The sequence below is a fragment of the Sciurus vulgaris genome, assembly GCF_902686455.1.
Source record: "Sciurus vulgaris genome assembly, chromosome: 12".
Classification (NCBI taxonomy): domain Eukaryota; kingdom Metazoa; phylum Chordata; class Mammalia; order Rodentia; family Sciuridae; genus Sciurus; species Sciurus vulgaris.
The window spans coordinates 77331560-77343593 of NC_136473.1; the positions used below are offsets into that span (position 1 = coordinate 77331560).

General features: G+C 51.0%; 1 protein-coding gene across 2 annotated transcripts in view; it reads right to left on the reverse strand.

Annotated features, from left to right (window-relative positions):
- Nucleotides 1-6308: 6308 nt before the first annotated feature.
- Nucleotides 6309-12034, reverse strand: part of MAPKAPK2 (MAPK activated protein kinase 2) — a 42677-nt gene continuing 36951 nt past the window's right edge. Inside the window, exons 2-10 of one of the 2 annotated variants that reach the window (XM_079107895.1) lie at nucleotides 10457-10596; nucleotides 10198-10271; nucleotides 9844-9923; nucleotides 9269-9395; nucleotides 8509-8584; nucleotides 7985-8109; nucleotides 7557-7642; nucleotides 7371-7451; nucleotides 6309-6724 (exon numbers count right to left, since the gene is read on the reverse strand). In XM_079107895.1, the coding sequence (XP_078964021.1) occupies nucleotides 6581-6724; nucleotides 7371-7451; nucleotides 7557-7642; nucleotides 7985-8109; nucleotides 8509-8584; nucleotides 9269-9395; nucleotides 9844-9923; nucleotides 10198-10271; nucleotides 10457-10596 (933 nt within the window). In that variant the 3' untranslated portion in view covers nucleotides 6309-6580. The remainder of the gene's footprint in view (nucleotides 6725-7370; nucleotides 7452-7556; nucleotides 7643-7984; nucleotides 8110-8508; nucleotides 8585-9268; nucleotides 9396-9843; nucleotides 9924-10197; nucleotides 10272-10456; nucleotides 10597-12034) is intronic. The other variant, XM_079107896.1, reaches the window with a different exon arrangement.

Sequence of the window (12034 nt, forward strand, 5' to 3'; positions counted from 1 at the left end):
GTTCAATTCCAGGTACCAAAAAAGAAAAAAGAAAAAAAATACACCAATAGTAGATTTAAAAAAAAAAATTATGGCACATCCATACTATGGAACACTCTGAAACTATTAAAACAGAAAAAAAAAAAAAAAAAAAAAAAAGAATATGAGGACTTGGGGGAGGGGAGTGTGGCTCAGTAGTAGAGCACCTGCCTAGCATGCATAAGGCCCCAGGTTTTATTCTGGAACTGTAAATCAAATAAATAAAAAGGAAACAATAGTTCTATAACCTTAGTCACAGAAACTCCCTGAGCTATGCTAAGTTAAAAAGCAAGCTGTGGGCTGGGGATATAGCTCAGTTGGTAGAGTGCTTGCCTTGCATGCACTAAGGCCCTGGGTTCAATCCCCAGCACCACGCACGCACACACACACACACAAAAAAAAAAACCTAAGTCGAATGTTGTTTAACAGGTAGGAGAAAATCCTGGGTGTTGGTTATACACCACCATAAATATGCTATTGATCAATACACTTAAAAATAGTTTCAGTGGTAAGTGTGGTGTTGTATTTTATTTAAAAAAATAAATTGCAGAATAATATGCCTAATTATTCCTGTTATACTTGTTATAAACATCAAAGAAATTTATCAGCTGTGTTCATAAGTATGTTATGTATCTGGCTAAATTAACCAAAACTTCTTAAATAAAAATCAAAATAAAATCAAACTGTTAAAAGAAGTTAACTCCATGAGTGTGAATTGCACTGTGGGGTGAGAAGTTATAAAGAGGAACATTCAGACATCCCTCTGTGTCTATCAAAGTGTATGTGTAATTTAATGTTTGAATTACTGATATTACTTGTGTTCATTTCTCTTTAAAATGAATTCATTCATCCCCCAGACACCAAGCACCTATCCCTAGTCTATCCCTAGTTGGTCCCTAGTCGCTGTCACTTTCAGGACCTGGAATAATCAGGTAAGATGAATTTCTCAACTCTCATTCTCCTCTTCCTCACAGAGGGGGTCAAAGAAAGGCCTGCCCCCTCAACCCTTGCCCCTCCCATGGGTAGGTGGGCGGGTGGGGTGAGAGGTAGATTTCTAGTCTCACTATGAGGACCGGTTTCCTTAGAACGGGTTTGTGACCAGAAAAGGAGACAGTTGAGTGCCAGAAAACCATAGGCCCCTCTGGGCCTTACTGCAAACACCAGCTCTATCTGCACCACAGACTCCCGCCAACCAAAGTCTAGGTTGAGATCGTGGTTTCTTTGAAAAGTAAACCTTTGACTGGTGAATTCAGAACCACAGGCCTTCAAATCAGAGGCTGAGGGCTGGGAGAATTCAGCTCAATCTGAAACTTGAGGCCTTGTTACCCCAAGAGGCTATAGCTGTTTGAGGAACAAGAGAGCCACAGCAGCCTGGTCCCAGCAAGGAGCAAGATCACGTTTCACATGGACTCAGCCAGCAGTGGTCAGACAGGGTGCTCATTTGCACAGCCTTAGTGGACACTTTGCATATCTATCATCCTTGGGATCAGAGAGGTTAAGACTAGTTAGAATTGGGTCACACAGGGTCTGAGGGACAGAGAGAAAGGAGGAAGGTAGCAAAGGGGAAAATCTAGTCCTAAGATTTCACTTGCAAATCCAGGCAAGTGTGTGAGATGAGGGTAGGAAACTTTACTGACCCTGAGACCAAGAAAATTATGCAAATGAATGCATTTGCATGACAGTCCTGGTCCCTAAAAATGACTTCACCCTACACAGGTTCCACTGCCCCAGAGACCCCACCTGAGATCCCGTAGGCCTGATGACCACAAGCCTTCCTGGTCAAAGGTTCTGGGTAGCAACTCACCTTCAGAGGAAAACCTTCCCCTTCAGAGGGCACAGGTGCATTCCACGTGGCCCAGGTTTAATATGTCAGTGTGTTGAAAATAAAAAGGATGAAGCTTAAGCACATTAACGTCAGAATTTGCCCCCTGGAGACTCCAAAGGGCTTCGGATCCATTGACAGGCAGTAGAGGGCACACTAGGACAGACCGGGAGGAAGGCAGCAGAGAGGTGTGGCTTTTTAGACTCAGAGGAGAGAGAAGCAGGAAATGGGAAGACCAGTCCCCCACTCTCTTAGGAGGCCTCCGATGCCACCTAGAGCCATTCTTCTCTATAGTGCTTCATAAGATGGAGAACTACAAATGATCTGATTTTTATCTTAGATCATTTAAATGATCTAAGTATCATTTTGTAATGCTTTTTCAGAAAAATGAGCCAGGTGTGGTGAGGCACACGTGCAATCCCAGCAACTCTGGAGGCTGAGGAAGGAGGATCACAAGTTCCAGACCAGCCTCAGCAACTTTGTGAGATCCTGTCTCGAAACATAAAATAAAAAGGGCTGGGGATGTAGTTCAGTGGTAAAGCACCCTGGGGTTCAATCCCCAAAACTAAAAGGAAAAAAAAAAAAATGAACTGAAAAATGGATGGGGAAATCCCTGTCAGAGTATGTTCCCAAACTTGAGTTTGGGGAGCAGACATTCTTAATGAGGGTAACTCAGGTTAGAGAGTCAGGAAAGAGAAAATGAGCAGAAAGACTAAGGATACCCCACTAGGAGGGGCAAACCAGATTTCTCTGGCTAGAACCCATGGGGGTCAAAGGTTAAGTGAAAGAGCTGAGCAGACAGAAGTTCAGAGCAGAAGACAGAAGGGGCGAACCCACAGTCGAAGGAAGGATCTGGCTCTAGCAGAAAGAAACCAGAAAGCCAATGGGAAAACCTCCACCATACTGTTCCACCATCAGAACTACCACCTCAACTGCCAGCTCAAAGGGCTGCTAGGAAGCTCCCCTGGGTCTCTGACAATAGGTTCGCCTCTGCACCAAAAGAGCTGCTGCTGTTTGGACAGCTTGGTTCTGACAGAGTATGTTCATCCACTCTCGTGCACTGAGCTCCAGGAGGACCACACCCTCTGCTTTTCCTCATCTACATCTCCCCAAAGTCCTGAGCACCGCACAGCAGGTGCTCAAGATGAACAGAATCGAAAAGTGGTATCTTTACTCTTGGATGTGGCTGGAAGTTTTCTCACTGAAGAGGCCACACCACTGACGTGCCTAAAGGGTTATCGGGAGCTCAGTGGGAGCAGCCCTAACCTTACCACCCAAGAACAGGGTTTTTGAAGTCTTAGCACAACTTACTTAATTCTCGTGTACCTGGTTGGGGCCAGGAGCAGCATCACCCTCAATCAAGGCAGAGATGTGAGGGCTCCATCCAAACGGAGGACGAGAAGCCAGGGTCCCCTTCCTTTGACTTCATTTCTCCTTCCACAGCCCTAAGAGGATACAGTGCCATCTGGGGAGGAAGACACGCCCCTCGCTGTTTGGAGCAGCTTCTGTGTCCAGACACATGGTGCAGGGACAGGGAGGGCAGGCTCATTGCTGCACACAGGCACCGTCTCCCGACGGCTCCTCAGGCCAGACTGGTCTTGCACCTCCTCTGTCCCCAAGCTCAGGGCTGATATAAGAGCTTGGATGTTCTGTGATATAGGACATTGAGTAGCCTCCACACTGGCCTGAGTGCAGAGGGAGGAGAGGTGGGGGAAGTCACCAAAAAGGTCCCCAGAGCTGGCGCCTGATGTCTCTTCTAAAGAGGAGCTACTCTCAAACCCAGCCAATCTCACCATGGGGCATCTGAGGCATCTAATTGTAGATATCAAGAGATGGCAAGGTATTCTGTTCTCTGGGCCGAGGGCACAGAGGCTGCCCCCAAATGTCTTCGGTCTCCACTCCTCTGGGTCCCCCAGCAGTCCTCGGCAGAGTTTGTTTACATCCACCGCAGTGGGACACCCACTTTCCCCAGCCCTACCAACCTCATCCTCCTCCCTTGAATAACAATTTTCTTCACACCTTGAGCAGACTTGACCTACCCACTCGTCATTCACAGCCCTCTGCATTTCCTGTCTCCAACCCAAAGGAAAACCCCAAATTTACTGTTATTATTTACCAACTCGATTGCCCCCTTACCCTAAGGTATGGAGACTCACCCCTGCTCTCAGCAGGAGGATGGGCCCAGCCTGGATCACTGCCTCTACATTTACTATGGTAGCAACAGGGATATAATAGCCTCTGATTAGAGTGTACCTCTGACAATGTCCTTCTCCCTTCTCTCCCCACCTCCCCCACCTCTCCTTCCTTCTTCCCCTTGGATTCTTATCGCTCTGATACTATAAATACAGACAAAAACCTCAATTTCTCTGAAAGTTAAAGTTCCAGTTGGTTGATTCTGAGCAGCGCTCTCTAGAGTTATGGGTATGTCTCCAGGCAGAAATCAACCTCCGCCCCCAATTCAGGAATCACAAGCTGAAGGGTGGGACATGATAACTTTAGCCTCTCCTCCAAGGAAGACACTGGTGGAGCAGAGAACTTCCAGACCCTGGGATCCTGGACTGGGTTCCAGTCCATACCAACAGTTATGTGACCTCCAGTATCTCCCAGTCTCAGATCATTTCCTTGCCCATGAAGCAGAGATTAAAAACCCATCCTGCCTGGTCTTTCCTCCCCTGCCAGTTCTGAGGATAGGGTAAGTCAAATGATCTGGAAGAGAAGCAATGGGGTCAGTAGACCAGGTTCTACTCTAGGTCCCACCATAAATCAGGTCATACTGTGATTTTTGAAGAGACTGCGTGGCTGGAACAAAGGTCTCTTTCAGCCCTGAGGTAGGGTACCTAGATTTCTGCCGGGGCCCTATCGCCCCCTCCTGGAATTATCAGGTATTACACCAACCTGCTCCCTTGGTCTCTCCCAGGATTGAAACCCAATTCATCACCACCCCTTCCTCCCAGGGCCCCACATCGGTGGTTCCCCCCAGATCGAGGATGCCAGCGCCTGACTGTGGCTATGAAGACCAAAGAATCATGTGCTGAAAAGCAACTCAACTCCTGAGTCAGTATTTGGCCAAAGAGGAAGGGTTTCCCAATCCTCCTTGTCCCCCAACCCCCAACCCCCAACCTGCCTCCAGCTCTCAAAGAGGCAGTAATCATGGCCCCCACACCAGATACCTTCCTAGGCCCTCCCCTTCCCAGGCACCACACTCTGCCCCCAGCGCATAAAACCTCTCTCCACAGGTTGGAAGAACAGAGGTGAGCAACACGGGCCTGAGCCTCAGGAAGAAAGAGGAAAACAAACTCTCAACTATTAAATCTGTTTAGTAAAGACAAATTCGTTCATACAAAACAACAGTTTACAACAGTCTGAGTGCTTGACACACCATCACAGACAAGGGCGGTGTTGTAGGCACCCAGGGCCCTGCCCCCAGGCCCAGAGAAGACCCAGAGGCCCTCCACCACCAGCCCCTGAGGGAGCCGCTCCCTCCTCCAGGGGGAGGAAGGAATGTGGGACCATGGCACTGAGGACTCTTCCCACGATGCTGCTCCTCAATACTGGGGCGCCCCCTCTCCTCACAGGCCGAGTCAGGGGGGATACAGTGGCTAATGGGCAGGGGGCAGAGTGGGGACATCTTTGGTGCGAAGACTACCCCCACCCATTAGGCCACACAGTGGAAATTTGAGGGAGGGCCACAAAAGTGGTCCTACCCTTGCCCACAAAGAGTAGCTGGCTGATGCCCCAGAGCCCAGGAGACACCTGAAACACAGAAGCTCTGCAGTCTGACCTACCCGGGCTCACCCATGTGACCTGAGAGGCTGCCCACTGAGAAATAACTAAAAATTTAAGAAAAATAAACAAGAATGGGTTAATAATGGCAAGAAGGGGAAACAGAGGCTATTCTGGTAGGTCAGTGCCTCAAGAGGCCCGAGGATCAGCACTACTCAGGCAGGAGTCCTGAGGGTCCATCTTCACTCCTTTCTGCCTCCTGGAACCCAGCTAACAGGCCACGGAGGCCTGGCTCTGGGTCTGGACAGGCTTCCCAGGCACTTCGGCAGGCTCAGCACAGGCAGGGACGGGAGGTTCTGCAGCCCCGCCTGCCCGGCCCCTTGAATGCAGTCCCAGGCACAGATGTGGGCACGCGCACATGCGCGCGCACACACACACACACACACACACACACACACACACACACACACTCCTATCTGTCCAGCACACTGGTGACACCTGAGGGCTCTCCAGTAGAGGAGGTGGGTGGCAACCCTTCCAAGGGTAGCCTTGAGCCCCCAGAATGCCTGAGCCAGTGGGGACCCAGGACTGTAGTGAGAAAACCGGGAGGGCAGAAGGGACAACACAGGGACACTCCCTGTAACAGTTTCCACAAATACCCTTGGACAAGCCCCAAACCTTTGCAGTATCCAGAGGGGAAGGTGTCTGGTAGAAAGGAAGGGGAAAAAGGGAAAGGACAACAAAAGAGGTTTCATAAAAACTCTAAGTCAAATCGCAGATAAAATTGCAAAATGAGCACAGGGGCGAGAGCTGCTTGCTCCCTCTCCACAGCCTCCCAGGCCCTCCCTCTCTGGGGTGGCTGGGACCAAAGGCAGGACTCAGCTCCTGACGCTGTCCCAGGCTCCATGCAGCTGCAGAGGAGAGGAGGCAGAGTGGACAGTCTGTGTCTCTTCATTTAAAAAATAAATTCATGTTGAGTTATTGCTTGTCCTCCCGTGGGCAGGAGGGCTCAGCGGCTCAGTGGGCCAGGGCTGCAGCCTCCAGGGCCCGAGCCTTCTTCCGCCTCTTCAGAAGCAGAGGGTTGGATGCGTCTTCAATCTTTTTTATCTTGATTTGCTCATAGTCGACACGCATTGTGGCCAAGGCACTGGTCATCTCCTCCTGAGGGCAGGGGCAGCAGAGGAATGGCACCAGGAAGGGAGAGAGAGAGCAAGCCAAAGGGCATGACGGTGCGCACAGGAGAAGTGAGAGGCAACAGACGTGAGGCCAGGCAGGATGAGGGTGCAGGGGGTGCAGGGAGCGAAGACAGGCCTGTTAGGGGGTCCACACTGCTCACAGCAGCGTCACCCCATGCTGGGTTAGCAGAGCCTGGCTACTGCACTGCTGCTCTCCCAGGATTCCTCCTACAACCCTGCAGAAGATGGCAGAGCCCTAGGCCTGGAGTCAGGAGCCCTGGGTCTGGTCCCAGTCAGTCACCAGCTATGTGACCTAGAACAAGTCATTCCCCCTCTTTGGGCCTGTTTCCTCATCTGCAAAATGAGGAGATCATACCAAATGGTCTTTAAGGTCCCTGTTAGGGACTGGGAGTAGAGGGTTTGTAGGAAATAGCTGCAGTGGTGTCTGAACAAGTATGCAAAACTTCTGCCTACAACCCTCAAGGAAGTGGCTCAGAGTCACTGCTCCTGTTCCTGGGGAGACACCCCTGGGCAAGAACGCAGAACCTCTCTGCCAGCCAGGGCCACTGCTCACACTGGGCACTTCCTGCAAGGGGCCTCCCTGAGTCCTCCCACCCAGGTTCACCACTCACCTTGACATCCTCCCACCGTTCCTTGTCCTCCTTCAGGACTCGGCTGGTGTGCAGTGGAGTTTGAGGGACCTTTGTTGATTGCTGAGGGGAGAGAAAAGGGATCCAAGTGAAAGGTAAAGTCCTGCCTAAGGACCCGTCCTAAGGGATAGCCCCTTAGACCCAGGTGTCCCTGCCTGCCAGGCTTACCATGATCCAGGGGTGGTTCATAAACTCTGTGATGGTCATTCTCTGAGTGGGCTCTGTTTTCAGCAGGTTCCGGATAAGCATCTTCACTGTGGGGTGGGGCGGGGACAGAGACAGCTCAGGGTTCACCACCCATTCTTCTCCTCACTTTTCAGAGGAAACCAGGCTCAAAAGGGGGTCCCATGGAGGCAGATTGCCCAACAGCAAAGGCCCAAGGATCACTATGCTGTACCACTTGACAGGCCCTACCCAGCCCCACAGCCCTGGTCCTGCCCAGGCCCATCACACGGGCTGGCCACACCCAGCAGGTATAGGCCCAGATGCAGGCCCACAGTGCCACCGTCATATGAGACAGATGCCCACACATGCACATGCATGTATGTACACACACACACAGGCTCTTCCCCTGTCCCAGGAAGCTGGGTTCCTACCTTCCTCTGATACTTCTGACCACTCTGGATTGGGAAATTCATATTGGCCCATTCGGATGCGAGTCTTCATGCCCGGAGAGATAGCAAGGCCGTGGTTGGAATAGAAGGGGGGATAGCCACAGAGCCTGTGGCAAACAGAGACAGGAAGAAAGGGAGAGACTAGCTGTTATTTAGAGGCCCTGTGCCAGGAACAGAGTGAGAAACAGGCTCTTCTTCTAAAGGTCACAAGGGACTCACTGACACAGGCACAACATACAAAGCCAAGGACAGAGTCTGGGAATCCAACACACCAAGTACCTTAACCACACACATCTAGCCCTTGAGTTAGTTCCTCCCCACCACACAGCAGTCAGAACCCACTAAGCACCGAGAGAAGGGGCATGCAGGGGATTCCCAGGGAATCTCCCGTCCACAGCAGAGTGCCAACATTCACCTCTTCCTCTTACCCTGGAGAGGCACAAACCTCCCTGGCTCCCTGCCCTGCTACAGCCCAACCCGCCCTGGCCCCTTCCCAGCACACTCACAGAATGTACATGATGACACCTAAGGACCACATGTCACAGGACTTGTCATACTTCTCTGGGCCCAGCACTTCCGGAGCTACAAAACAAAGATCAACATGGATGGGAACAGTGTGACCTACCCGTTTCTGTGGGTGATGCTCCCCATACAACCCTCTGGCCCAACATGACAGGACAACAGTGGGAGTGGGAGGAGGAGAGCAGAAGACTCCCCTCCAGGCAGGAATGAACCTGCAGTCAGCACCCTGACCCGAAAGCATTCCCAAACCACAGACTTCCAGACTCATGCCGGCCAGGTGACTTTACAAACATGCCCTGGGAGCTTATTCTGTGCCTGTGAGCTGAGCCAAATCTGAGTCCCAGACTCCACCAACAACCTGACGGAAGTGATGGTTTTTCTCAGGGACAGAGCTCAGGCACCAAAATCCTGCCCATGATTCCAGGCAGATGATTTCCACTATACCTTGGTCCTAAATGAACTGTGGCACTCCTATTGTTTTTTGTTTATTGGTTGGTTTTTTGTTGTTGTTGTTGTTGTTGTTTGGTATTTGCTAGGGCTGAGGATGGAACCCAAGGCCTCACACATGGTGGGTAAGCACTCCACCACTGAGCTACAAACCCAGCCCTGAAAACCCTACTTCTGATGGGATCCTACCAAAACCAGCATCAGAAAATGTTGAAAGACTCTCCCAGAACCTCTAAGAGGAGGGGTTGAGAAAAGTTCTGGGGAAACACTAGGTACCTGGCTCTCCTCTGGACTTACCCACGTAGTACGGCGTATAACAAGGAGTGGTCAAAGAATTATGGCTGGTGGTTTCCTTGGCAAAGCCAAAATCAGTGAGTTTCAGAATGGCATTGGGCCTTTTAGAGGTGTATAAGAGATTCTCGGGCTACAGAAAGAGAGACAGGTAAGTGACCACCCTCAGTGAACCCAGGAGGTGCCGTCGGCATCCCAGAGGGTGATGCCTGCTCCCTTCCACCCACCCAAGAGCCACTCGTCCAGCTCCAGTGCTGCACACGTGGGGACACAGAGCTCACAGACAACACCAGGACAGGACGGGGCAGCATGAACACTACCAGGACAGAAAAACCAAGGTACTGATAGGGGCAGCCCAAGTCTGAGTGTGACCAGAGAGGGCTTGGCTACTGGGTTTGCGGTTTGTCTATGGGCAGAGAAAGCAGGACCTCACCGGGGACAGAATGACACGCTGACCCATTCCACACTCAGAAACCAGGCAGCCAGGGTACAGAGTGACTCTGGCAATCCTCCCAGGGGTCGCCACGGTCCTGCCCCACAGCCTGCCAAGCACCCAAGCATGGGACACAAACAGCTGGTACCTTGACATCCCGATGAGCAATGTTGATTGAGTGCAAATACTGGATGGCCTCACCAATGCTCTTCATGATTTCTGACGCTTCTAGAGAGGAGGGGTGGAAGTGTGGAAGAAAGTCTCAAAGATATGTCATCAGGTTTGAAAACCCCATACATCATCCCACCCATGCAGCCTGAGGCCTCACACCCATCACCCACCCCCTGAAACAGAAACCAGGAGGTGTCCTCATCAACTGAAGTGACACCTCTGGCAGTGAGCTGAGGAGGCAGCAGCCTCAGCCTCTTTCCCAAAAGCAGTTCCTGCAGAGGCCCTCGGTCCCGCACTGCCCTACCCACCCAAGCCTGTCCCCACGACAGACCCTTTCTACCTCTTTCTGTGAACGCTTGGTCTCCTCGGTCCTGGATTCGGCTAAATAGTTCTCCACCATCCAAACTGAAAGAAAACCCACCTTCAGATCTGGGGAATGCAACAGCCCACTGCCACACTCCACTGTCCCCAAAGGAAGCCAAGCATGTACATTCCAAGCTTCAGGTGCACACTGGGCTGTGCTCAGAGGGAGATGCGCCTGAGCAAGGTGGGGACAGGCTGGGCCAGAACACACAACGGCAAGTGCTTACCACTCCATGACAATCAGCAGGCACTTCCTGCCTGCATAGAGGTTCTCGTAGACATCCACGATGCGCACAATGTGTGGGCACTGGGAGGCACGCCAGTGCAGCTCCACCTCCCTGCGGGCCTTGGGGCAGTCCTGGAGCATCTGCAAGAGAGCACCTCCTCAGTGATGCAGGCTCTGCAGGGGATGCCCCCACCCCAAGCCCCAGCGTTCCCATGCTGCATCGCAAACCCCACACTCACCACCATCCCAGTCCCACCCCAAAGGCATGGCAGCTTCTCCTGGATCCTGAAAGGACTCTCCACATGACCCCTGCAGGGTCTCAACAGTTAGGTGGAGATCAGCCCTTGGGCCAAGCAAGAGCACGAAGTCTACAGAAGAAGGCAGCCGTTGGGTATCAGAGGACCACAGTGAAGGAAATGTGGGGAGAAAAAAAGACTTGAGAAGAACCAATACAATAATGGGAAGGGGCCTGGAGAAGAGAGACTCCAGAATCAGCAGGAAAAGGCACCCCAAGATCACTCACACCTGCACACCAGATCCAGAAAAACGTCTTTTTACCCACAGTTGACTCCACTCAACCAGCAGATGGCCTCCAGAGTCAGCCTATTGTTGGTCTGAATCCCCATTCATACCAGCTTTGCAACCTTAAGCAAGTAACATAGCTCACTGAGTCAGAACCCTTTTCTTCCCTGGACCAGGTGTCTAGATACTAAAGGAAGCCGCACCTTCCCTAGCCTCAGGAGCTGAACTTTGGCTAGTCTGAGTCAGTTCAGTCTCACTGGTTCCATTCCTTTTGCTAGTTACTGGCTTGGGAACAAGCCTAAGACCCAAATGACCCAGAAGAGCTTGAGGAAATCTACTCAGAGACTGCCACCAAAGAGAAAAGGATAAACCAACATGCTGAGGAAAGCAAACAGGAAAATGGTAGCTACTTAGATCCCTGTTGACATCACCAAGAATTCCTCATGACTCTTTTTCGTAAGATAAAAAACTTTCCTAACTGTTGAAGTTGTTTTTAGTAGAACTTTCTTACTGTTCGGAGCCAAAAGTATCCTGATATACCTCTCCTGTGTAAAGTGGGGGTAACAGCTTCTTTTTCATAGATATGTTGTAAGGGTCAAATATTTCTGCAAAGCACCTAGCAGAGTGTCTGACATGTGCTCAATAGCTGTCATTTTTATTACAGATGCCAAAATAATTGAGGCAAGGATCCTCATGGGCTTCTCATCTTCATGAGAATTCAAGATCAGCCCTTCATAGTACTCACTTCAACTGCTTTGGACTCTTCAAGGGCTGGGGTGTCAGGGAGACAGGGAAGCTGGGAAGCAGACAGACAGGCAGAAGGAAGTCACCCAGTCAGGCGAAATGACAAGAATCAGGCACTGACTGACCAAGATGGAGTACAGCGTGGGGTGGGTGAGTGGGTGATGCAGCAGAGAGGTCCAAGAGGCCTGCTGGAAAGCACATGAGGCCTGGTAAGTAAGACCAGATGACCAAGATGGAGCCAGATTACAGTGAAAGGCAAACACAGGAATTTGCAACAATAAAACCAGCATGCATTTACACTATGGCCCATGAT